Source organism: Genypterus blacodes, unplaced genomic scaffold, assembly GCF_046128005.1.
Source record: "Genypterus blacodes isolate CSIRO-AG114 ecotype Tasmania unplaced genomic scaffold, CSIRO-AGI_Gbla_v1 ptg000061l_1, whole genome shotgun sequence".
Lineage (NCBI taxonomy): Eukaryota > Metazoa > Chordata > Actinopteri > Ophidiiformes > Ophidiidae > Genypterus > Genypterus blacodes.
Window position 1 is genome coordinate 3409622 of NW_027466873.1, and position 26435 is coordinate 3436056.

Sequence of the window (26435 nt, forward strand, 5' to 3'; positions counted from 1 at the left end):
TGATATTCACAGAGCAAATCCTGCTGAATCAATATAAAGCTTATGCCTCCTGTTAATGCCTGGAAGGCTCGTTTTAGACAAAAACAACAGCAGCTGACCTTTATTTGGGTCAATTGCGATCATCTTGATTGATTGCAGGTGTGGTAACAGCCCCAGGACCTGACCCTGATTGGTTATCTCTGATCACAGCTGCAGGGTCACAGTAGATTATACAGTATATTCTTAATTATTCCTCTTGCCAGTATGACATTGCGTACATCTGTGAATCAATAAGACTTCACATTGACTTTTTACATCCACTGTGCTCCTTGTTATTCAGCCGTTTTCTTAAATGGATGTGCAACTGCTTCAGTGTGAACTTTGCTTGAAAAACAGCTTTAGAGACTAATATGCTAGATGGTAAGTTGCCATGGCTACGGACGTGAGGGCCATTCATTTGTTAGCATAAGTGTATAAAAATGGCCTGCCTCTATTAAGAAATGTATACAAATCCTTTTTGTGCACAGATTGCCAATGAAGCTCAATCAACTTGCCAAATGTGAATTCCAATATGCATTTTATGTGAAAACAAATAAATAATGTGAATCAATGAATATTTCCTCTCCATCTTTCTTTCAAATCACAAACACAGAATAATTAATGAGTAAACAAAACATTCAACATGGTAAAATTATGATCGTCTTTATTTCAATTAAAACCAGGTATTGCAAAGCAGCACTTGTGATTATATTGGACAAACATACAGAGGACAGAGGACAGAGGAGGAGAGGTAGCAAACTTAACAGTCCTGCAAATCACAAACATGATGTTTTTGAAGGCACAGTGCTCAACATTCTACAGTTAATATTGCTTTAATTCCTGGCATGTAAAATCGTGTTGAAGGCATACTTGCATAATTCATTCATTAGTGAAGCAGGTTTTGCAGATTATGAGGCTATTGTTGATGCAGAAACATATTCTTACTGACATTTAGGCAAAGGTGGTTTATTTTAGTATTCTGTACTACCCAGTGTTTGAGTTTGCATAATTACTTGAAATAAAGACAGTAAGAAGTGTTTGCATTGATTATCATGGTGTTGTTGTTGGTGTGGTGCTGGATCAGAATGAAAAATCACAAATCTAGGATCAATTAAATATACATGGAAATGAGGAAAGGAGTGAAACAGACTGTGATCAAAGGGAATAACCAATTATTAAAAGCGATAACGGAATAAATATCTCTTAAATTCTGTGTAGTAACTTTATAAACCTACCGCAAAATTCAAATATGTGCAGTAATGATTAAAGTACATGCATGCCCTCGTTCATTGCTGGTTTGCTGTACAGCAGACGCAGGCACAGTGTAGTTTTAAGGTTGGGGAAAGAAAGGTGATAATGGAGACGAGGAAATAAAAACAAATACATTCTCAGTTACATTCAAGCTTAAAGATTTTAGTGTTGGATTTTAAAGTTACTGCAACTCTGTCGCTCCAAACCAACTCACGAGGGCAAATGTTTGCATGCAAGTCAAGCTGGTGGAAACGTTGAAATGGAGAATGATCTGTAGGAAATTGCAAAAAAAGGCCAGTGTGGACTGAAAATGGGAGCAATTCCTATCACAACTATATCAAATAAAGCTAAAACCAACTTTGATCATGTGTGTAAATCAACATGTAAACTAAAATATTAACATGCAGAGAAGTTTTAAAGCTAATACCAGTACCTTAGTGTCAGAACAAATACGTTTGTTCCTTATCTAAACTATGCTTGCTCATCATTACATCATTGATAGAACCTTTTTCCAGCATATTAAAGTCTAAACTCACGAGGACACTAAGAAAGTGCATATATGCTCTAAGACCTTCATACAGGTTGTGTGTCTCAGTACACAGTGACAATAGTGCAGAAGCACGAAACAGAAGACGGGATGGTGGAAGGCTCCTTTGCTCGGGAGTCTCTTGTTGCAGCGGCGGGTGAATCACACCGGCTTGGTGGCGTCGAGGCTCTGCAGGATGCCGGGTTGCTCCTCTATGACGCGGACTAGCAGGTTGTCGATGTACTGCTCCAGCTCCACGATCTTGGCTTCCTTCCTGGTCATGTCGGTCTGCTGCTTCACCACCAACGTGATCAGCTCGTCCTGGGTGAGTTGCGTGTAAGGGCCACTTCCCGCCGAGACCACCGCCTATGAGGAAGGAACACAAGAGAAGATATGTAGTTAGAATGTTCTTATTGCTGCTTCTCTGCTCAGTTTTTCATTCCTCACATTGAGCTTCTCAGCTGTGAAGATTAGCACAGCAGATTAAATGTCCACATTCTTGGTTTTTGCGCACAACAAGAAACAGCAACACACGGGATCTTGTCCAACAAAAACATTCACCTCCAGAGTCTTTTATCCAGGGAGTTTTCTGTTTCAGTCAGAAATAACACTGAGGCGAGCAGAGAAACATAAAAACACTAATAGCATTTCCCGTCCCTCAGTGCTTCTGAGAACAGAGACAATATGTTCTTTTTTTTTTTTAAAGTTTGATTGAAGGCTGAACAGGTCGTTGCTTTTGTGTTTGACCAACTACTGTTGATCAAAGGCTGCATATTCCAAAACTTGCAGGTCCATCAGAGTGCTCAGCTCTGCAGTACATTTAGTCCCTGACACGCACAACACACCTAATGCCACTTGAAAGCTTTTACGGTTTAGGATTTAATGGGAAAAAAAAAAATCTATCCATCCCAGTTAGAGAAAAAAAGATGAAATCTAATTGCGTCAATATTGCCGACAACATGCAGGATTACATGTTGCGATGAAGGATTTTCTCGCTGAGCCCATTCGCACACACACACAACACCTCTTCACACTACCACATCTCTCCTCAGGTGAAGCATGTTATGACGGTCTGAGCTGTCGGCTGTGTGCTGCCAAGTCGTTACGCTATGGTGAGGAATGCAGTTTAAACACTTCCCCCCCCCATACACAACGGTGACAAAGAGTGCAAACATAGACGCGGTCTGTTTTCTTCTTTGGCGGATACGATAAGTCGAGCAGCAACAAAAGTACGTCTAAAATAGGCACATTGTTTCATTGAATAACTTTCTTATCACCAGCTTTGCCATTTGAAGGCGGCGGAATCCATTACACTATTACAGGATGTGTTACATTTCTTTGGGACATATTTGTCAAAGGGTCAGTACCTTAATCCGTCCTGCATTGGCGTCCTGGCTCTTCGTCTCTCTCACAGCAGGTGCACTGAGGGGCTGTTGGCTTTCGGCGGAGCTCATGGGCTTCACAGGATGAGGCCTGAGGAGAAACGGCTGAGCGTTATCGTTACGCGATGCAGAGAGACTATCATCACCGTCACAGAACCTAATTGCGAAGACTAATGTTTGAAAAATGCCTTTTTAAAAGCTCTGCCTTCCTTCTTTCAAGAGCAGCACTCAGAAATAAACAGAATAGGAGGAAATCACCAGCTTTTTTCCGAGCTAATTCCCCACACAATCTCAGTCTCACCTGCGTTGAATTGAGGCCAGTCCACCTCCATTGCTATTCTGCGCACTGACAGAGTCCGACGGCGAGACCCACGCTCGCAACTGAGTCTTCCCCCCAGACAACCCTGCTGCCTGAGAGGTCGTTTCCTCCAAAATGACTGGGAGGGGCTCTGGGGAGGTCAAAGCAGAGGAGGCGGAGGGGGACGTGGAGGGGTCGGGAAACGAATGGGCTCCGAATGTGTCCACGCCTCCGTAAACGTTACTTTGTGCTTTTGTGTCTGTGTGAGGCTGCGGTGTGAAGGACGCACTGCGCCTAGCCGAGGTAACGGCCGGTTCCTCTTTAGGCGTGGAGTCTGTGTCATCAGACAGGATCACCGGGATGAAAACCTGCTTTCTTCTTTGTGAATCACTTCTCTGGAAAGAGTCTTTTTCCCTGCGTGTGTCCAAATCGCCTTCTAATGAAGCTGAAAAGGGATCAGTTGGATTCTCCAGAGTAAAAAGTTTGTCGAGATCCCCTGCTGTCATTCCTCGATCTTCGGGTTTCTTCTTCTTTTGTAAGCTGGTAAAAATGTCACCCGGGTTTAGTTCCTTCTCCGGCTGTGCCCATGGGTCTTTGGAAAGAATGTCAGAGGTGGGGAAGGGGTCAAACTCTGCAAAGTTCTCCTTTGCCAGCCTGCTCTTGTTGTCCATGTTCACAGATGACCTTGTTGATGTTTGGCTGCTGCGATTTAGATTTTTTTCAGGAAGCGCCGGTGCCACAGCAGAATCATCTTGGATCATCGGCTCGTTGACCTTTCCTCTGGGTCTGGCCATGGGGGCCTCCTTGGGTATGCTGACAGGAGCTTGTGTTGTCTGGTTTTCTTTTGGTGTTACATCCCGTCGTGTTTGGTTGTTGAGTCTGGGCTCCTGTGCTGGAGTGGCCGGTGGACGCAGAGCCCTCCTGGGTGTGTCCCTGGTCATCACGGCCGAGAGAATTTCTCTGCCTCTGGCATCGCTGGTTAACGATCCCACGCTGGCAGGGGGATTTGACCTTGCTGGAGATGGGTGGGGCTGTGCGGGGCTCTGGCTTTGTTTGAGACTGGAATCTCTTGCTGGTCTAGAGGGTGTGGAAGCTGCTGGATTTGGGGCCGAAACCGTTTTTGTAGAAAGAGGTTTGGCCACCTGTGGGTGTGTGTGATAATTGTGTATTGCAGAGCTCTCCTGTGGGACTGAGGATCTGTGACTGCGAACACGTTCCTCTGGCCCATCAACACTCATCTCATGAACCACTGTGTCTCCTGGTTGGTCTCTATGTCTCTGGTTGACCTCAGCAATTAGGTGGTCCCAATTAGTGTGCCCTTGCACTCCGTGTCTTTTTTCTGGAAACAGGCTTTCATAATCTGGAAGCGGAACACTTGGTGGTTTACCATTGTGCGATAGGTCTACATCAACGTATCCCGGGTTCCTGACCTCTCTGACAGGCGCAGGAGTACGTGCATAACCAGAGGAAGTCCGTGAGGTCTGTTCCATCTGCGTGGAAAGTCCAGTCAGCGTTCCATGTGCAGGATAGGTGGGTGGGAGAGGGGATCTTTGCTTCCACTGAGACATGGTGGGTGAAGATCCAGGAGACAAATCCTCTGGGCTTTCAGGGGGGGATTCAGACTGCTGCAATGAGGGGGGAGCCAGAGAAGTGTGAAGGTTGGAGAACGCAAAAGGGGACTCAGATGGGACACTAGAGAGGGTGGACTCAGGGGTGGCTGGGGAAGGACAATCAGTTGAACAGTCAGTGGGTTCAGACTTCAGAGATTCATCCAATCTGCCAAGAAGTGAAAACAAAGGCCTACAGGTCAGTGTGACCATCAAATCATCTCCACATCATGAAGATCCCGTCCACCAGAGTACAGCCCATCACCAGTTTAACCATCAGATCAACAAATCCGTCAACAACCATTCAATTCAAATCTCCAAATGTAGCCCAGTTCATTCCTCAGCGTTATGCAAAATTACTGCAGAACGTAGAGAGAAATACAATGAGCTTCCTTGTTCAAAATTCTCAACCAAACAAATGAATGGAATCAAATTTGAATGATTTCAACAGATCATTGTTCATATTTACAGGAATTTCTAACAGGAAGTTGTTTTTAGCTGATTTTCTATAACTGAAAATCTTATACAATGAAGATGAATGACTTTTCTACCAACTACACTTCAAATAGTACATTTTTAATGTGGACGGAATCAAGTAAATTGGATTGCACAACACAATTCAACCTTCACAATTCACCACTGCTACTACAAACGCCACCATTCTGCTCCCGATAACAACCTAGCCCAACCAAACCATCCACACAACTCTAATCACCGGTTACAATCTGCCATATGTAGACGGCAACACAAAGCAGGACTTTCTTACCATTATGAGATCCAGATACCCCAAAAATTAAAAAACAGCTCGACAGCACTTATTTGGGATTGTAACAACCAAAGAAAAGAGGAAAACAAACAACAACAAAGCTCCGAAGACGTCCAAATGGGAAACAGCACCGTGGCTTCGTCACTCCTTATGAACCCGCGTCACTCCATAACCTGTTCTGCTCCATACCTTCCCTCCAGTCTGAAGACACGCCCACACAGACTGTAACAGAATCCAGTCAGCACAGACCCGACTGGACAAACCGGCCCGTCGAGGTTTTGAGTCGACAAAAGTGCACCGAGACCACAGCGTGTAAAGTTGCCCAACGCCCGCTTTCCATCTTAGCAGCAGAGAGAAGCTCATTCACCTGATGATGCATAATTAGTGTGTGTTCTCAGTCCTGGTATTCTTATATATAGAATATGTATACATTGAATGTACACGTGGCGTTGCTAGGAGGAAGGTTTGATGTCGTTGTCACTGTGTTTAAACCTCCTTACAGTTGTTTACCTGGATGACTCACATGAGCTTAGTGCACATGTGTCCTTCTAACCCTGGCTTCTCACTACTGACTGGAAAGCAGAAGAAGAAGGGTAATAGTCTTTTATGTATCAAGACCGTGTTCAAAGTCCAGTTCAGTCCAAACATATTGTAAAAACATGAAGCGTGACAGAAAAGCGACACTGTAATAGTGTTAGTATCAATATGACAAGCATTCAATATGACTGAAAACAAATGCGAAAGAGGCCCACCTGGGTTTGACTGCAGACACTTTTGTGGTGCGGTTGAGGAAGACCATGGCGGAGGGGGTCTGGGAGGTGCGGCCCGGTTTCTGCTGGTCAGCTGGGCTCTCGTTCCTAGAAAGGCCGGCGTCTGGGTCGAGGGGGATGTCTACAAACGGGTTGCTGGAGTGCTGGGACCTGTGGGGATCTGGACCGCTGGACTCGCTGTGGGGGGCCGGTGTGGGTCGCTCCTCTTTTGTATTCGCCTCCTCCTTCTTCTCCTCCTTCTTTCTGATCATTCCAAAGAGAGTGGAGATTCTGTCGGTCATGGAGGCCTCTTCCTGCTTCTTCTGCTCCTCTGCACTCTGCGCCTCCTCCTGCCGTCTCTGCTGCTCCTCTAGCCTGCGTTCCTCCGCTCTCCTACTCTCTTCCTCTTCCTCCCTTTGTTTCTTCTTCCTTGCTTCATCCTCAAAGAGGCGTCCCCTCTTTTCCTGCTCCTGTTGGTATTTGCGTTCCGCTTCCTCTTGCAGTCTCCTGGCCTCCGCCCTACGTTTCTCCTCCTCCTCTAGCTTCCTGGCATCTGTCCCACGTCTCTCCTCTTCCTCTAGCCTCCTGCTCTCTGCCCTACGTTTCTCCTCTTCCTCTCGCCTCCTGGCCTCTGTCATTAGCTTTTCTTCTGCCTGCCTTCTCTGCTGCTCCTCTTGATGGCGCTGTTGCTCCAATGCAGCCCTATCTGGGGCCTCGTTCTTGTAGGCGGGGACAGGTATAGTGAGGGAATCGGCAGGGATGTCAAAGGTGTGTTTGCGGATGTCCTCCAACGACCCCTGACCTGAGCTGTTGAGACTGAGCGTGGAGCCGCTCTTGGCCTCTGCTTCCTCTGCGTACACGTGGCTGCCATTGATGCACGTCAGGTCGCTGTCTTTCTGCTTGGGGCGACCCAGCAGGGAGAAGGCACCCAGAGAGGACTTGCTGTCGCTGCTGCTTGTACGCTTATGGCCCAGGAATTTGAATTTCTTCTTGACTGCGGGAGGAGAGAAGGGAACGGATGATGTCACTGTTTACATGCAAAACACCCATTATTTGACTTGCATACGGTTCAGCAGAGGAGAGGTGACACTGTAAACAAACATAGACAAAGTCCGGATTGGCAGACAAATGCAAACAAGCTGCTGTCGCCTCACCTGCAGCCGCTCACTTTCCAACCAAATGTCGGCCAGTTTTGACAAATACAGCGCCTCTTTAAACTGGCCGGTCACCAAATTCGGACTTAATGTGCTGCTATCAGGTGCTGCAGTCGACACAGTGATGGAATTATTAAATCCCATAACAAATGCTCAATTTTGTTTCCAGTTCATCTGATTACAATGCAAGAACTAATGAGCTGCTTGTTGATTCACAGCACATCAAGTGTGAAAGCTGGCAGAGACATTAACAGGACTTTTCTGCCAAACTTGATGTTATGACTAATATGAGTGTTTATGGTTGGTAAGCGTCCACATTCACAAAAGCTGCCCTCCTTATCCAACACATTAGATCACTCCAGCCATCTGTGCTTTCACATTAAAGCTGCAATACTACTGCCCGGGTCAAATTAGCTCTATAGTTTGAGAGCTCTGTGAAAAATGTTCATGCCTCTGTAGCGCCACCCACTGATGGATTGCGATTTTCAGACGGATAAACCTTTGCTACAGCAGGTAGATCTTCTCTGTGATCCCGCCGACTCGACTGCTGCTCTAGGTCTGCGCCACTGCAGCCATGGCAGCAAATCACAGAGCTCAAATGTGGATCAGTGTGAATTTGTGTAAAGGGAAGCGGCTGTGGTAAAGTTACCTTCAGGAGAGTCTATGTTGAGGCCGGATGAGCGACTGCCGCTGAGAGACGAGTTCTTCTCGGGGAGATTGCCCAGTGTGGACATGGACTGGGAGACGTTGCGATGCAAGTTTGATTTGGGTGCGAAAAGCGTTTTGAGCTTGGATTTCTTCTTAACTCCAGGAGACTGACTGAGCGATTGTGCGTCTGGCTCTCCCTCGCTGTCCGTCATGACCTGGCTCACCGAGGGGACGATGGCTGAGGCCGAGTCGGAGAAGCCGTCCTTTTTCTTCCCGCGGACTTTGTCCTTCAGCTTCGAGAGGCGGGAGCGTGGTTTGTCCTGCATGGAGAGGTCGAACATGCTCGCTGACAGGTTGTTCCTCATAAACACCACATCTAGCAGCACCTCTCCTCGGGCTTTGTCCTCCTTTCCCGTTTTGTCCACCAGCTTGTACCAGCTACAGAATAACAGAGAGAGAAAGAGTTAACATGGAATATGAGGCGATAGAACTCGACTCCACCTCAGTAAACTTTATAGGGTATATATCATGAAGCAGCTTCACCAAGAAAATGCACATCAGTCTCTTGAAATAAGTTGTTGACCACACATTCATACATTCTACAAAAACAATGTTTTATGTCATTATTTTAAAATCACAAGGAAAGCATTTATCAAAGTTTAAATGTATCAACTTACTCTGTAAATGTCCCTGCTCATTCTAAGGTTTAAATGAAAGAATTACAGTGAGATCGACAAGGAAGAAAACAACCTCACCACAAATCGCAAATGAGCTAAATAAATACAATATAGTAAAAGTAAATAAAAAACAGGCCTTTAATGATAAAATCCAGAAGTAGGAATTGCAAAAATTCACACATTAAATACAATCTGTCCATTTCAGTGAGTGTTTGATAGAGAATATACTTTTCATCGTCTTCCATGGGTGGACAAAGCAGATACTAATCCATTATTTGAAAAATTAAAGTTTAGATTAAAATGTAATCCTCCTTTAAGCCTGTTTCTCATACATACAGTACTTGACTGTCCTATTTGTAAATGCGAGAGTGGAAATAAAAAATGAACGATGTTGAAATCAGGCCGCAAATTACTTTAATTGACTCAAACGGCCTCGGGGCCAAAGCACCACGCCATAGTTGTTATCATAAAATCTGCTTTATGAACATGAAACCACCATAATATGTAATAAAGCTACGACATAAAACAGATTAAACTAGCTCCTCTGGGAAGATAGCATTAGATTCCAAACTACATTCTGCACAATTGTTTTTATTTATTATACACAGTATTCTATCAATTCATTTTGTGTTGGGGCTGAATGCTGTTGTGACTACAGCCTCTTCAAATGAGGTGAAACCCAACTTCAATATGATACACATAAATAAGAACTAAGGGTTAGGGAGAAGACAACAGCCAGTGAAGTGGTTTGCTGCTCACGTCAGACTTTGAGAAAGATGTGTGTGTCATTAACAAGTGTACATCTTGTTCCACTTCCTGTTGAGGGTGCCATGCCAACTAGAGATATTGTGACAATTACAGCCTTGTTCTGCCTCTTAAGTCCTCCCCGTCAGACACAATATGCACTTCACTCTCTGCGAGGGAAAGCTAGCACTGCTCCAGACGGGCAAAAGACCCAATTAATGCCATTATACACACACAACACACGGTTACGAGTGCGAGTTGTTCCATACAACCAAACAGCCCGGTACGAGAGCTAACGAGATAGCCCTTATAACCTCTGAAAACATGATTAACCCGTTGTATATGTGTAAAGTATGAACCTACATATACTGGTTATATTTGCATTTTAGATACATGTTATTTTTAGGAATGCTTGGGGCACATGGAGGTCATTATTTCAGTCCCATTAAGGGCCAAACCACCGATTTCCCGCATTACATTTCCACATCTTTCACAGACACCCGGACAAAGATGCCACTTGGGAAAACTGTGGAATAAAGCAACATTCCACAAATCCTTTCCAGCATGAGGGGAGGTGCTCCCAGTGATGCAACGAGAGCCTAAATCAAACATTCCTCCTCCTTGCTCAAAATGGAGCGGCCCAAGTCAAACAACTGCCAACTTAGGCCAACAGAAAGAACAGGGCGATCGCAATCTGTCGAGCACAGATCGTGGATAATCTTCCTTCTTGTTTATGCTCTTGTTTCTTGGGGTTAGGTGAGGAGGGAAGGCACAGTAACTGGCAGACATTGTGTATGAAGGCAGGGAATACTAAACCGTGCCCCTGATGTCGGATCTCGCCGGTCCTGCTGGACAGGTTTCTCTCAGTAATCAGTGAAGGGCAGCTCTCTTAAAGGTCTAATGATTAACGCTGCACTCTTTATTTATTCTGCCAGCTGACACCGGAGAGGTTTCAGTCAATACCAGAAGCACCACGTATTGATGAATTCCCACAAATATTGTTTTCATGCACAGCGTTATTTTACTCAATCTTATATCAATACTCTGTAGGAAAGGTGATAAACACAAGCTGCCTTAGGAGCTTCACTTTGAGTTATCAATCATCTACATACTGACTGCATTTGGCTCAATGGGTAATCGTGAGAAGAAGGCAGGTGAGCGATAAGCATGCCGTGTTAAGTTTAAGCTTTCAAAACATACAAGGCCTTGAATATTATATTTTTGCAGTTATTATTTGAGTGGATCAAAACAAGACCAGAACTAAAAGTGTTTTAAGCAATAAACAATTTCTCAAGTAAAATGTGGATTGGTCGTGATTTGAAGACGTCACCTTTGCCACGGCAAGATGTGAACTCATTTGTTGACATTTTAAACACTAATCCAGTGGTCCTCAAACTGTAATGTGTGTATCGCCTGTGGTATAAATGTTTCCGTTCGCTCACGGCCTACAACCAATGCACCAGACCTGCATGGAGTTTCAATAATCATTCATGAAAAGTAATCATTAGTTGCAGCCCCATTGATAATGTTTTTTAGTTTGTCAAGCTACCCAATGTTGTTTTCTACATGTAATAAACAGACTGAACTCATACTGACAATAAAAAAGTAAAAACCTCACCGCCAGTGATAATGTAATCTAAAAGTAATCAGAGTTCATTCTCTGGCATTCTGTCTGGAATAAGTGATCCTATAACCTAATTTCATCCTGAATATGCTCAGTCAGAGGTAGTGGAGGGAAACAAAAGAGGTCCCAGGAGCCAGAAGAGAGAAACGGAGGCTTCAGTGTCACGCTCTGTAGCAGCACTACAGAGCGGCCGGGTTCAGTAACCCTACACTGCAGGCTTCCATGCAAAAACAGCAACACCCAACACCCGACCTGCATTTGGTGACTGGGAGAGATAAAACAAATAAAAAGAGTCTGGCTGAACAAGGTGAGTGAAGGAGGAAAGACCATGGGAAGACAAAGGAATGAACTTTGTCATTGAGTGTAAAAACTGTACTGAGTAAACGCAAGATAACAGTTTAGATAAGAGTGTGATAAACTTGAATGATGTCCCTGCAGCGCTGCATCACTGGCTGATTGATTACTGAGAACTCCCTCTATACTATAAACCTGCAAGCTCACATTTAATTTAAGGTCAAGTAGATTAAAAAAATGGAAAGAATTTTTGGGAGGGGTTGAAAGCTTAAAATTATACCACAGTCTATTTTTACACAATGGTGTGACAGACATAGATCAATTAAACACACCTAGATACAGGTGTGAACACTATATTCAAATTGAACACCAACGTGGTGTGTGAAGGTCTTTTTCTTTTTTGTTATTGTTGTTACACCCACGTTACACCCATGCTGCGTCAAACCTGTGGATGTCATCGTGACTCACGGCGCCCATTAGGGTGTGTGCAGATCCTTTTGTGAGCATGTCAATGGCTCTGGAGAATGTGCCTGGCTGACAACAGCAATGTGACAGAAAAAGATCTGCTGCCAGACTTTACATCACCCAGACAACAGTGACTGATCAGATCACTTCAGATGGCTAAGCTGCGCCAAAAAAGTTGGAAAAGGTTCCCTGCCAAAAGTTAAGAGATAGAGGAGATGAAGCACTGTCCAGATTCAACATTTCCAGAGTCCACCGTTGCTGTTTTCATTCAGATAAGAGGAAAGAAGAAAGGAGGCAGGTTCTGTTGCTATGTTCATGTTCCCAGGGTACCAATGCAGTATTCACTTGTGCATTTGCTTGTGTCAGAGACTCAGTCAGACCTGAACGTCTGAACAAAAGCAAGGCACTACACTCCTGACTGAGAAGTACAATGAAGAGCAAGTTCAACAACACTGTATTATGTAGCGCTGACACAGATAATTCTGGAATGGAGACAGCTGTGAGTGTTCCATGGCCTTAGGAAACAAGGCGTGCTTTTGAGAGTGTGATTAATGAGATAAGTAAATAAGTCCTACAAAATCAGAATCCATCTATAATTGTCAATCAAATAAGCCCTGGTCTGTACACATACATACACAATTATGTTCTATATAAATGGTGTTGGGTCAGAAGTAAAAATACATGGAAAAAAACAGTATATAGTCATGAGACACTTAAAAAGGTTAAGAAAGAAAGTTTGAAAGGTTTGAGAGGTCGAAAGGTTAACTACCATATTGGAGCTGCCATGTGTTTGATGAGCCTGCCACAATAACAGAAGAGCTGATTGGCTGAGCTGTGTCTAACTGAAGTGTGGAATCTATCTGCTTCATGAGATTTAGAGTGAACTCCATCACATTTGACTGACCGTGTTGACAGATTTGACCGTTACCACTTTAGCCATTTATGAAGTGCAAACTCCTAATACCATGGGATTTCAAATGTACACTGACGTGGCTGTGTTGCTTTTCTCTCTTTTATACAACTGCAAACTAAATCCCTTTAGGTTTAGTAAATGTTGTAGAGAAAAAAACACAGGGATTCAAACAATTCATTCATAAATTAAGAGGATAAAAATATATTGAATCCACGTCATTTCACTTTAAGCGCAACTTGTGGCAGTCATGAATTATGATAGTGTGTGTTTGTGTGTGTGTGTGTTGTGTAAATGTTAGTGTTAAAGTAAATAGCTTGTGAAGAATAAAGAAACAAGTATTATAAAGAAGACATTGAAGTTTTTTCTGACTATTTTGTGTAACTTAGTAGCTATTTGATTAGGAGCTATAGGATTTTATCGTTTGTATCATTACTGGTCACAAACAACAGTCGCTTGTTTATGTTCCTGTTGTAGGGGGTCAAGTTTGTTTGCCCCCGGCCTCAGGGGGCTCTATACTAGAGTAGACTGTAACAAAAAGCCCACACATTTACAAAACAGATACAGGACATTTCACTTGTTCTCCTAATTCACTTACTCTGACTTTTTGCGAGACTTGTCGTCGTGAAGATTGACTAAATTAACCACAGCCTGTCCCAGGAACTTGTCCAGTCCAACCTGGGCTCGGTGCATGACTATGACGTACAGTGTGCACCGATCGGCGTTGCTCGGGTGGAAGAGCGGCAGGTCAAACGAGGCTTCCTCTTTCCACACCGGGGCGACGCATTTGTCGGCCACAGAGGTGGAGAACTTGTCCTTAGCCACCTGGATGATCGCATAGGCGTCGTTGGTTCCATTCTTGCCCTTGATGCGCAGATTACGACCCTGGTGCACCGTTACCTGGACGCTGGTGGGGTACCACTGCTGGCTTTGCTCGGCCAGAGACATCCCAAATGTCGTTGAAGTTACTGCCAACTGTTTTGTAAATTAATTCTTTTCCTGTAGATTACACGGTGTCGTCACCTTAGCCGTCCTCCGTTTCTCCGTTGTGCTGCGTTCACGGTACCGAGCTTGACTTAGGATCAAGGAAGCACGACGGCTACAGTATTAGCGGCTCCGTTTGTTGTCGTAATACTCGAAAAAGTCCCTTTTCAAGCTATCTGTGAGATTCAGCTGACGACACTTGGTTAACCCATGATGTAAACCCGTGGGGCGTTGTTTCACAGCATCACCGTAGCGCGACTAAGGCCTGTGAGAACTTTCTTTCAAGTGTTGATTTTTTGGTGTCCGGTCGCTTCACTGCACGCTTTACTTCCCCAATGTTATAAATTCACGCCCATACTCTTCCCAAGTGCATTCTGATTGGTTCAAATTTCTGCCAGCCTTCAATAGCCATCACTGATTGGGCAGTAGAGGATGAGGGCGTTGCGCAATCGCGGACCGTTAATAGCCGTATAACTGAGAGCAGAGATCAGTCTACCCACGGACAGGATGACCCGAGAGGCAATTTATAAACATTGACTCTGAATTAAAACACATTGTAGTTATTAATGTTTATGTGATGCCATTTTGCACCCAAAACTATAATAACAACTACAACAAATCCTTTAAATGTCCATATACATGTTCCATTTTCCCCTAGACCAGTCATTGTCTGGTTTTACAAAACTCAAATTCACTTACCTTTGAAAATGATCGCAACCTGTTTGTAATTAGGTTGTGTTACCAAATTCAAACTGGCGTTCTTCCAACCCACAATCTGCAGGTTACTGCCTGCACATTCTTGTATTAGAGAATCACGATGTACCAGATTCATTGGTAATCAGCAGAACCTTATGCCAAATATAATCCCACGGCCCATCACACCATCAAGACTGCCTACATTTAAATATTATATATATATAATTTGATATATTATCGAAAACACTCATATATGCTACACAATCAGTCATATACATATTTACTTTCCCTTCCTGGTTTTTGTTTTCCTCATAGAACCTATAGGAGAGAATAGACAAAGAGTAAAAACTCCCAAAATGATGTAAGCACTCAGCAACAGACATCAGAGATGCACAGAAGATTCTAAATCAGCACAACATTTGTCCTAAAACCACTAATGTTGTTGTTATTGTTGTTATTGTTCCTGTTGTTGAGGAGACCTGGCTCAGTTTCCAGCATTAGCATCAAGATGCCTCCATCTACTAAGATGCAGACTCGGTTCTCTTTAGGCTGACATCACACTGGAAGAGATAAACAAATAGATGACCACAGTAATAAATAAAAAATCATATATCCTGGCCAAAGGAGCGCTTTGATAAAAACAGATGTGATTACAAATTCTGTTTTAAATAATAAAGACTTGAGAGGCTGAAATACAACCCTAAATAAAAACTGTTTTTCTCACTGGATAAAAGGCATGAAAGGAGAAGAGATAATGGTGGGGGCACAGGCCTGAAATGTGTCACCATCCATTCATCATGGATGTGCCCTGAAATCTAACAAAACCTTTTCTCTTTAGATATGGTTTGCCTATTTACATGCAAATGCACTTTCTTTTTTATGTATGTTATTTGGTGTCCTTTGCCGTCTAAAGACACACTGATGAACGTCACTATAATGATGGCTCATTTAGCCTTTCAAGTAAAGCCCAGACATGCAATGGTCAGACTGTCGGAGATTCCGAGCAAGAGTGTCTACTTAATGACCACACAAAGTCAAATTAAGATTTCAAAAATACAAATAAAGACTACTGTCAGTCCACTGATGCCCACATAACATACACATTTATACACGGGGAATGTCAAACATTTATTTGTAAATTTATTTGGGCTCTGGTATTCTAAGGCACATTCAGGGTTTCTGGGAAATATATTACTGAGCTAAAAACAAATAAAAAAATATCTCTCTCTTTGTTACTGCAAAAATAACAACATAAATAGGCCAAGATGCTACCAAAATACAACTTTCAAAATCTCCCTTTTTCTTATTATGATGACATGTAAGTTAGATGTCTGCTGAGAACTCAGATAAACTGATAGTGTTGTTTTTCCCTAGACATCAAAGTGTTCAGGTTGTAACAGATGGCGTCAGATGACCAAAAGAATGTTATAACACATCCAGAACCAATTACGATGGAATGATATCATGTTTTATCACGTACAGACATCTTTTCAGCAAGACTATCAAAGGTTTTTTTCGAAGTTCAAACATTCTGCAATAGCTGTTAGTCACCTGGGCCGAAGACAAAGAATCAAATATTTCACAGCACCTCAGCTCCCTGGCTGTTTGTAGGCTTTTGCAATATGAGAAATACAGTAAACTCCCAAAATGGAATATTTCAGAAATGATTGTTGTAGAGGACTCAGACTGACATTTATTAGAACTCAACTGTCACAAATCAGTGTGAATTTACCTGGTATCATGAAAAGAAACGTGCGGTTTATCTTTCATACAACTTTTCACAACCTGGGGAATTAACATAATTACAATTACTTATGCAGAGGCAAAGTCAAGAGTGGGCTTTGGCCTACATACTTTATAGCTAAACCTTGGTCATGAAAGACTGTGCACTGAAAAACATTATCTACAACCCAAACCCAAACAAATTTAAATGTCGTTTTCCCAAAAGACGCACAGATCTCTTTAAGTTAACCAAACCGAGGTTGATTGTTAATGTTTTATATGTTGAATAGTATTCTGCTGGGTGCTGATGAAAAGGTCTTCCTGCTTACATATACATCACATCATATTCAGCAATGGTCATTTTGAAATATACTGTATTTAATTCACTGAACTCTATAATTTGTTCTCCTAAATAAAAACAGAAAAAACACATTGCAATGAGTTGGTTAACACTTTTTCCTGTTATTGCAATTTCCTGAATTGCAAGAATTTACACAATCATAGAAGTATTCGGGTTCTGATAAATTTGAAAGAGAATATACTGATATCCCCACGTTTTATCCCCTAGTTTTATAATCTGCATGAAGTACTGTCATTGATCAGGCTTGAAATACTGTCCAAAGTGAAATACTTTTTAATTTTGTGAGTAGTTGTGAGTAGTCATGGCAAGAAATGACTCAGTTCAGTCTCTGCAAAACCCTCTGAGATGTGTTTGGCTTTTATCTGCCAGTCTTCCACAGCTTTGACAAAGACTGAAAGAGATTCCCTGCCATCCTGGAGGGGGCAGTCCACTCACGCATAAATCTAACACAGGTCAAGGTTGAAGTCGAGTCTTGAAGACTAAAGCTGACTGGGTGTGAGACAGAATATTCATTTGTCTCTGATTCTTATTGTCTGTGCTTGTACGAGATAATACAGAGCTCTGTATCAGTGCTGATGGGAATACATTGAAGAAAAAAGATTTGATCATATGTTCAAAAGTCTCATATAGCTTTTTAATTCACTCAGGCATTATGCACACCTACACTTATGAAAATACTGTCCTATGGTCACGCGCACACGCACGCACACATACGGGCGCGCACAGACACACACACACACACACACACACACACACACACACACAAACACACACACACACACAAGCAAGCAACAAACATACAAGTGCATACATGAGCACACGCAATTACTTGAAGCAAACATAAGAGTGATGTCCATAGATTAAATGCGTTAAGCTGTACTTTGGAAATGGACAATCTTGCAGCCCATTTCATGCTATAGTTGATATGCATAGAGAAAAATCACAACTAAAACATTAAAGCTTTCATTCCAAAATCAACATCATATGTCAATTTCAGAGATATCTTGTACACTTTTGTGAAATGGAAAAAATAAACAAGCATGTTTTTTGACAATGACAATAAAAATCCTGCCTCATTATTTTCATCATTTCACAGCAACTTTTACAATGCTACAGAGGCAAAAGTACCATTTTAGGGTCCTAGATGCCGTCATGATTTTATATCTTAAATTATATATTATAATCAAGAGACCATTGAGGCACAACCCAATCATTTAAATGTCTGTCAAGGTTATGCATAGAAGTTCAGCAATAAGAATGGGTTACACTGTGGTTTCACTCTTCCACAAACCACTCTTCATTCCCACAGAGCTCTGTGATTGGTCCGTGCCACTCATGTCCTGCTCCAGCTCTAGCACAGAGTTTTTCAAAGTGCCATTTGGGGCAGCGTTGGCGACGCTGTTCAAAGGGAAGGAGCACCGCTTAGCTTCTCGCTCAGCGGCAGCTGCCAGTTTTAAGTTGTCCTTGCTGGCGCAACGTCTCTGAGCACCCTGCAGGGCCACTCTGCTGGCCATGGAGGGTAGCAGAGGAAAGGGTTTGCGGCTCCCACTGCTGCCCCCATCACTTCCCTCTGAGGGGCTGGTGACCACTGATTCTCCAACCCGCCTCCCATTGGTCAGAGGGCTGGCCTGGCTCTCTGAGAGGCTGTGGTGGATGCTGCCATTCTCACTTGTGGCCTGTTTGTAAACAGCTTGTGACGAGCTGAGGTTCTCTAAACCTGTAGGTCCTAAAGCTCCAAGGCTGCCCCCACCTCCAGCAGTCCTTAGAGCTTTGAGACGATAATGACCTCTGCCCTCGCCCCGATGGTGATACTGGCTACTCCCTTGTTTAGTTCTGCTACTCACCTTCCTTCTCTGGGGATGCACGGGCGCCGCAGAGTTTATAGTGGGCAGAAGATTGTTAGTTGGCTTGGTGTTGTTGTCTGTACTGGTGCTAGTGTTGGTGCCCACAGGGGCACGTGATGTGTTGTTGGGATTGTCTTGCACCACCTGCAACAGGTTAGTGAGCTTACAAGGCCCAGGGCCCACACTGCTGATCCCACTAGGTGTGGATGAGGACCTGGCTGATGAGGAGTTATGAGAGTCACCAGGCGGATGGCAGCTGATGAAAAGTTGGGATCCTTGCTCAGAGGTCTGGACTCCACTCCCAGCAGTGCAGGTGTGTGTGTAGGTAGATATGGGTTGGGAGCGACGATAGCCTGGACAGCATGCCAGCCATGAGGCCTGCACATCCAGACGTCGGAAGCAGTGGTGCACCACCAGGAACACCCCCAGAACTGTAGCAGCCATCCCATAGAGGCAGCTGAACAACAAGCTGGAGTGCCCTGTCAACCACATGGCCATGGCTCCACAACACCACAGAACCACAAACAGGAAGTGGGTGGCCACCAGCACCAAGAACTGTGTCTTCAGCGTGTACTGGTCCTCTGGAGTCACAACAGGGCTTATGGGACCCACCGCTGAGTCTGTGGAGATGAGACTAGTGCTTCCTGCCAGTGCAGGCTGGCTCTCAGGCACAGGAGAGGACAGGGAGGTTCCTGTACATTCTTTGGCCACGCGGTGCCTCAGGCGAAGCACACTGCACAGGAAATAAATCCAGGTCACCAACACCACTAAGCCAGCAGGGACAAAGAAAGATCCTAGACTGGGGCGCCACACCAGCCAGCAGCTGCAATATCCAGAAGAGGAGTCAGAAGGGTCAGTGGGGAACAAGGACATCTCTGTGTATTCAACATATCACACATTATTCGCTTCAACACCAAACCAAACAATACAATGTCAAGGGCCAAATGGCTCAAGGGTAAAGAGAGAAGTACTCACTAAGGACTGTTGTCTCCATAGTTGTTGACATTGACAGCTGCAGTGATCCCACAAATGATAAGAGGAACTCCACCAGCTATTAAATAAAACCTAGACAAACAGAGAAGAATGCTACATCAAACACAAGACCCCAGCTGCAATGTCAGAAATAAAGAGCACTTTCTGTTTAGGCCACAGGATGCCAAATGACCTTTGGCTGCTACGTTGTTGTGAAAGTGTGCGTGTCAGTGTCATTTTCCCTTTTTGTGTGTTTACGTCTCTCTGTCTCCATCTATAATCTGAACAGATCTGAGTCTTTTTCATCGCTCTATGTGGGTAGAATGTTACAAGGGTCAGCAGGCTCAAGAAGTCTACAATTTATTGCAGTGCTAAATGTCAAAGGAGGCCTGATACCATGTGCTGGAGTAGGAAACAAAGGGTTGGCTGAGGGGCCAGTGAGGTCAGCAGCACAGTGTATGACTGCAGTAGCAGGATCATAGGGGGCAGGGTAAAAGGAGGGGAGGGGGCATAAAGAATGACAGCGCACCCACTGAATCACCCTGCTCAGATTTATGCGATTCTCTCTTCCCCTGTTATGTTGGTGTCATACATTCCTCCCCTCCTCCGCTTTGACTTCATAGTGTGAATATAGCCTTATAGCTTCTTTGTGTCTTACAGCTGTTATGTCTGTCCAAGGTTTCCAAAAAAAAGGAGGGACTTTGCTGTTGGACTGTCAGACAATGACACTCTTTGACTGTGCACAGTTTGGGTGGCCATGCACAAGTTCCGCCTGCATCAGTCTCAAACATAAACCTTATTGAGAGCACTTGTAAAACGCTAGCGTGTACAAAGTGGGTGAAGGTGAGCTGTGGGCTCCTCTGATGTAAACACTGACCTGAGCATAGGTCGCTGAGTGGGTGGAGCAGGCGAATCTCCCTCTGGCTGTTGAGGCATTCTCCATATAGCCTCCTTGTAGATGACCCTGGCACTGACTCCAATCCACAGTAGGGTTGACAGTGAGGAGTAGTGCAGAGCGATGCCCACCTGAGACATGTTACACAAAGTCAGATCAGATACCAAGCACACTCACCACAGCACTTATCATAACACTACATAAAGTAAGCACTTACTGCTTGACAAACCACAGGATAGCTGGTCAGGCTGATGCCTCCTGCATAGATGGCTGTTGTCATGGCAATGTGAAAGCAGGTATTCAGTAACGTATGCCAGCTTTTCCTTGATATATGAATTGAACTGTAAGGGGAGGGTGAAATAATGGAGAGATGAAGCAAAAACAGTAGCAGAGAGTCTATTTATGCACATTGACTTGAATACACACAAAGTACCTATGGTGAAGTATGTGGGTGATGATGATGGTGAAGAGGCAAAGGAGGAGCACTGCAGTACAGGCGTAGACCACAGGGTGGAGCACCCTGACAGAGATTGGTGTAGAGTGGGGGAAATCGGGGACATCCTAACAAAAATCAAAATGAAGTAAGTCATTAATTAATTAGAAGTAAGAAATCCTGATTCAGGCGGCAGTGCTGTTTGAACGTCAGAATAGAAATGAAGACTTTCCATACCTGCAGCACCGCATAGTTGCTGAGTACAGAACAACGCATTGTGGAAACGCTGCTGTCACTGTGAACTAGCTGACAGCCATCCTGGCTCCAGCCTCCCTGCTTCTCCAGAGTCTTTGGGTTCCACTGGGCCGCCACAGCATCAGTCCCAGGGGAGAGGTGGCGCAGTGACACCCAGATTGCCTGAGAGTGAGTGGACATGCTGCAGCCGTCTGTCACAGAGAGGGCGGACATTTTCAATACAAAACAATACAATACTTTCTTTCAACCACAGATATCTCACTAATTGTTTATGTTTATTTAATATCAGTGCAAAATTGTTCTTTCTGTATGGTGACTGACACCTTTCCATCATTATGTGCATTTGCTGTCCCTGAGTTGACTGAAGTGATACTGTCTAAGGTGACAGGTTTCCTTACCCAGCCCTACAAAGATGACAGGGGAGTTCACAGTACGTCGGCGCACATGTTCCCCTGTGTTGCTTGAGTTCCCAGACAGGGGGAAAAAGCTGCCTGTCCGGAAGGCCACAAACTGCAGCTTACAGTCTACTGGAGCGTCAGGGGGAAACAGAGAGGCGGGGAGAGTCACAGAGGCCACAGCCACAGAATTCTGCAGAAAGAAAAAAACAAACAAAAGACAAATACAAATTCAGGAGGTTGGAATACACAAAAGTAGTAGAAGTAGTAAATAGTATGTGCTGCAATGATACAATATCTTACCTTTAGCGGGAAATAGTTCAGGGAGGTGTTGTGGGTGCCAGTGCTGCAGCGGAAACGGAACTGCTGTTCATGCATGGACTCTGCTGTTTCCATTCCCAGGCTGCTTGTTGGGACGTCACGCCGCTGATAGGCAGTGCAGGTTATGCCGGTGAAGTGTGTTGTCCGAATTAGATGTGCCTCCATCACTATGTTCCTTGACACCTGCAAACACATACAAATCAAAAACGACTTGAGTCTTAGTGGCATAGTGACTTTATCTTAAAATGTGCGTCTTTGAGTGAGGACGATCAGAAATCTCCTAGTTCTGGTTCAAACCGGTCCATTGATCTTACCATGGAGAAATCCTGGGCATGACTGTGCAACTGAGGCCAGGCCATTGACTCTAAAGAATAAACAATGGAGCTACAGGCTTTTTTCTCTCTCTGGGCAAGAGCGAGAATCTGGTCGTCCACTTGCATCAGGTTACTGCCCATTTCTACCAGCACCTCAGACAACTGGAGCAAACAAACACAGTGATGTCACAGAGAACATTTAAAAAGCATCACAAACACATCACACACAAACATTATGGATTGAAATATCTCACCTCTCGTAGCGGTCTAACATATTCCAGGAACTTCTCCATCATCTGTGCCACATAGAGCACATCCACTGAATCAGTGAAGCCCGCAGCCTCCAGGGTGTAGGTGCGCACCTGATGTGCCACAGTGACAGCATTGGATGCATTGATGGGCCTCTGAAACAAAAGAGCAAGAAACATGGATGAGCTGTGATATGATTGTAGTGTGAATAAAACAGTAACCTTCGAAAACACTTTGGTTGGATTGTAGTACTGACCAGGATGAAGGTGTGAAGGACACGGGTGATGCCATTAGTGTAGTGACAGTTTGTGTAATTTCCTTCCAGCCATTTTCCAGTACGGTCACAAGAACGAGAGGCTTTCTTCTGCTCCATACCTCCCTCCACAGATAGAGAAGGGTAACGCAGTTGCAGGCAGTATTGATGGGAGGTGATGCCTGCCAGTGTCCTTGGCCACCTGGGGATGGAAAGCAGTGAAGAGTGAGAAAGCTCAGTCTTTAAATATAATAGCTATAATAAAAGTCTTGAATTAAACTGCAACTAACCTGAACTCCCCTCGGTTGTTGATCACTTTATCCTCAGGACAGAAGGAGGCGCTGTTCTCTAGCACCAATATTTCAACACTGCGAGAAGTATTGCCCCGCCCAGTAGACACCACACACTCCCACTCCCCACTGGCCTCCACATGTACATTGAACAGAATGAGCTCACTGCAGAGAGAGTATAAAGACCACAAGTTATATGACCACATACTCCACTGTGTGCCAGATAAACAGTCTTCTTCAAAGCAATCAAATGTCCTGCATAACTCAAGTTACTGCACCTGGTGATGAAGGTGCAGTCATGCAGCGCACTGTTCTCCAGTTGGACACCCATCTCCACATCAGAGGTCACGAGCCGGCCATTGTGGCGCCAGTGCAAGGTGGTCATTTTGTCCACCAAGGCAGCTGTGCAGTGGAAGGGCAGCCGATCACCTTTGAAGACCACCTGACGCTGGGACGGCAGCAGGGACAGGGTGTGCAGCTCCAGAGGGCCATCTGAGCCAAGGCAGATATGACCGTCACACATCAATTCCGCATAATTTTGCTGCTCTCTCATTATTCAGCCTCAGCTAAATGTTTCCACAGAAGCTATTATGAGTCTGCTGTTTCAGATTGAATGCAGACGGCACCAATTCATAAAGGCAGCCCACAGGATTAGTTGTCAACACAGCTTATGGATACTTTTGGGTATTACGTCCCTGCTGCGCAGCGGGAAGAGATTTCTAGCAACCCTTCTGGTCTACTAATCCTTAAAAAAACTGGGAACAGTTATAGTACTGTTGAGAGAGTGAAGTTTTTGTCATTTACACACTGAAGTTTTCTGAAACTAACGCGGTGAACCACCTCATTCATATTTAAAGATTTGTAGCCAGGGTCTCACCGCAGCTCAGCTGGCTCTCCCTGAGTCCACGCAGGGGCTTCCCCCTTAGGGTCCTGGGGAAGGCACACAGGGTCTCATCCCCCAGCCGGGCTGAACTGCTACGGAAGAAGCCTGGCACCCAACGCATCCCACAGTCACAGGACAGGTAGTCCGAGTTGAAGTTCCTGGAGGTCAGACATGCACTTTCACTCTGGTGGGCCACATTCATACTTTGTATTCAGTAGTTACCATTAGGATAAAGGCTTGATACATATTTGGCAAGTGACACCCAAAGCTAAATTACAACCACTTTTAAAACCAACATTTTTCTCTCTGACATTACAGTTTGACATTGTAGCGTAATTGAATTGCATTGAAATTATTGAACTAAATGAAGAACATACTCAAATAACAAATGTATTCTGGAACATTATTGACATGATTGAAAAGTAATTTTTTTAGAAGGTCCATAAGGCAGTATGAAGTCACGGTCAATGCAACCCTTCTATAACTGAGGTTCAGCATTTCTATTGAATGTTAGTGTTTGGAATGCTTTTACTGGCTGATACTCACACTAACTTGAGCGACGGAAGCTCTTGAAAAAACCCCGGCTCCATGGTAGAAATGATGTTGCCAGAGAGATTCCTAAGACACCAAAGATGAGATATTATTAAATTAACTTTTAACAAGAGCAACACACAAACCATCCAATGTTTACACAGACTCAATAGCTGCAGCGATGTCTTACAGTTTAGTGAGATTGGTCAGTCCCTGGAACATGTCTGGAGTCAAGCAGCCGATGCGATTGTTGGATAGGTCTCTAAAAGATGAGAAAAGACAAAAGGATATACTGGTTATTATCAAACCAGACTGGTCTTTCTCAACCACTGTCATAGATTGTGATAACTTGACTGTTTCACTCTCCATATTGTTTATATCAGAGTAAACCACAATACCACTTATCCAACACAATGGTTACATGGGGTTTCTACATGTTTTGTATATTCTACTCAGTCTACAAGGCTTAGAAAGTCAAATATCTAAAAATGCAGGGGTTCAATCTTCAGCCACTTTCCCTTATCATTAGTCCACGGGCCCCAAGTGAACATTTATCACCAGTGGGGTAAAAGCAAGAGGCCCCATTCTGTTGTCCAGTTCTGAGTGTGATGTATAGCCGCAGCCAGAGAGGGATCTGCTCTGTTGCACCTCTGACACTACCCAGCAGAGAGCTGTCCAGAGCATGTGTTTATCTCCCCCTGTTTGTTTTGAGAAGCCCCAGACCTTGCAGGGAAAACACAAGTAGGCGGAGGAGGGGCAGGGAGTCGCGCGGTGCAGCGCCGAGTATCGACCACGCTGCGACCAGACCTCAGCGTCCAAAAACACAATGAGCGAGCATGGAGTGGTTGCAAACTGCTGCCCTGTCACATCCAATGACGCGTGAGGAGCCTCGGCTGGGCCCTGAGGTTTACCCCGGTGGTGGAGCGGGGCACCAGAGATGACATCGCAGGCCCCCGCGAGGAACAACATTGACCAAGAGAAATGCTGGGTGAAGGAGCGCAGGGCCTTTATGGTCGCACTGACACCAGGAGCTCAATATAACACGCGGCATCTGCCATGAGTTGCCAAAACAGCGTGCGCTTAAGATAGATGTGAGGGGGGATATGTGGGTCTCTATGCACAACTACTGCGCCGCTGCAGAAGATGGAGAACAATGCTGCTCGTGTTATATTCCTCCCATTGTTTTATTTATTTCATACCAAACAATTGATTCAAAATTTCCAGGCTTGTGTTTACGGTTTCCCGAACAGAATGTGAATAATGTTAATGTCTACTTACAGTTTCCGCAGCTCAGACAGGCCTTGGAAGGCACCGGGCATGATGGTGCTGATTAAGTTGTGTTTCAGGTCCCTGTGGGAGGAGATAATATTAGGTCAGTGACAAAATGAGACTTGAAGACGACACGTCTTGGAGTGAAAATGAGGGTGAGTGGAGACACATGTCTAAACAGGACTCCATTGGTTTGATACAGCGGGCTGAGGGGGGTGGGGGTTTCTGTGAACGGATAGGAAATTTTATCCCATCAGCCACCTTGGCCTGAGGCTTACGAGATACAGATACTTGACCAAAGACAATATTGGTGGAATCTAAGACCACAAGCGAGTGGTTCTGTCCTTTTGCTGCTTGTTTCTAAACGAGTCTTCCCACAATAAACTTGCCTGTTGCCTCTCCATAAATATTAATTTTTCAACTGCCTTTGAAGATCTCATTTCATACCCTCCAACCTCCTGGCTCTTCCCATGCCGTGCCCACGCCCATGTGTTAAACAATTCAGCCAGATGCCCCTCTCCATCAACTAACCTGCATCAGATTTAACCTCTTTGAATCCAAGAGGCTGTTTATTGGCCAGGTGGGAATAGCGGGGTTAGAGGAGGTCGAGAGACAAATGGTTATAGGCAGGACGAGGCCGATGAGGGCTGGAATG

At 44.5% G+C, this 26435-nt stretch overlaps 2 protein-coding genes across 3 annotated transcripts in view; both read right to left on the reverse strand.

Moving 5' to 3' along the window:
* Nucleotides 1–665: 665 nt before the first annotated feature.
* On the reverse strand, nucleotides 666–14424 carry rab11fip1a (RAB11 family interacting protein 1 (class I) a). Of its 2 annotated transcripts, XM_076154089.1 has the most exons (6): nucleotides 13712–14424; nucleotides 8401–8837; nucleotides 6601–7591; nucleotides 3479–5251; nucleotides 3163–3268; nucleotides 666–2161 (listed from the first exon to the last, which is right to left on the reverse strand). In XM_076154089.1, exons 1-6 carry the CDS (start codon nucleotides 14059–14061, stop codon nucleotides 1958–1960), a joined length of 3861 nt encoding a protein of 1286 aa, XP_076010204.1. In that variant the 5' UTR covers nucleotides 14062–14424; the 3' UTR covers nucleotides 666–1957. The 2 variants fall into 2 exon arrangements, with proteins under 2 accessions (XP_076010204.1, XP_076010205.1); XM_076154090.1 differs by lacking the exon at nucleotides 3479–5251.
* Nucleotides 14425–16167: 1743 nt separating this feature from the next.
* The window catches only part of adgra2 (adhesion G protein-coupled receptor A2), a 35498-nt gene continuing 25230 nt past the window's right edge, over nucleotides 16168–26435 (reverse strand). The window contains exons 3-19 of the mRNA XM_076154289.1: nucleotides 25790–25861; nucleotides 24702–24773; nucleotides 24527–24598; nucleotides 23975–24138; nucleotides 23376–23589; nucleotides 23098–23262; nucleotides 22811–23009; nucleotides 22560–22709; nucleotides 22306–22467; nucleotides 21974–22174; nucleotides 21674–21863; nucleotides 21258–21466; nucleotides 21021–21148; nucleotides 20805–20928; nucleotides 20570–20718; nucleotides 19696–19785; nucleotides 16168–19543 (exon numbers count right to left, since the gene is read on the reverse strand). Coding sequence (XP_076010404.1) covers nucleotides 18139–19543; nucleotides 19696–19785; nucleotides 20570–20718; nucleotides 20805–20928; nucleotides 21021–21148; nucleotides 21258–21466; nucleotides 21674–21863; nucleotides 21974–22174; nucleotides 22306–22467; nucleotides 22560–22709; nucleotides 22811–23009; nucleotides 23098–23262; nucleotides 23376–23589; nucleotides 23975–24138; nucleotides 24527–24598; nucleotides 24702–24773; nucleotides 25790–25861 — 3766 coding nt within the window. The 3' untranslated portion in view covers nucleotides 16168–18138. The remainder of the gene's footprint in view (nucleotides 19544–19695; nucleotides 19786–20569; nucleotides 20719–20804; nucleotides 20929–21020; nucleotides 21149–21257; nucleotides 21467–21673; nucleotides 21864–21973; nucleotides 22175–22305; nucleotides 22468–22559; nucleotides 22710–22810; nucleotides 23010–23097; nucleotides 23263–23375; nucleotides 23590–23974; nucleotides 24139–24526; nucleotides 24599–24701; nucleotides 24774–25789; nucleotides 25862–26435) is intronic.

Bases quoted from the DNA above. Each gene is read 5' to 3' on its own strand.
- rab11fip1a (XM_076154089.1), bottom strand. From the start codon at position 14,061: ATGTCTCTGGCCGAGCAAAGCCAGCAGTGGTACCCCACCAGCGTCCAG. The intron at 7,592-8,400 runs GTAACTTTACCA...CTCCTCCCGCAG, and splicing joins CAACATAGACTCTCCTGAAG to TCAAGAAGAAATTCAAATTC. The intron at 5,252-6,600 runs GTGGGCCTCTTT...ACTTCTTGGCAG, and splicing joins GTGTCTGCAGTCAAACCCAG to ATTGGATGAATCTCTGAAGT.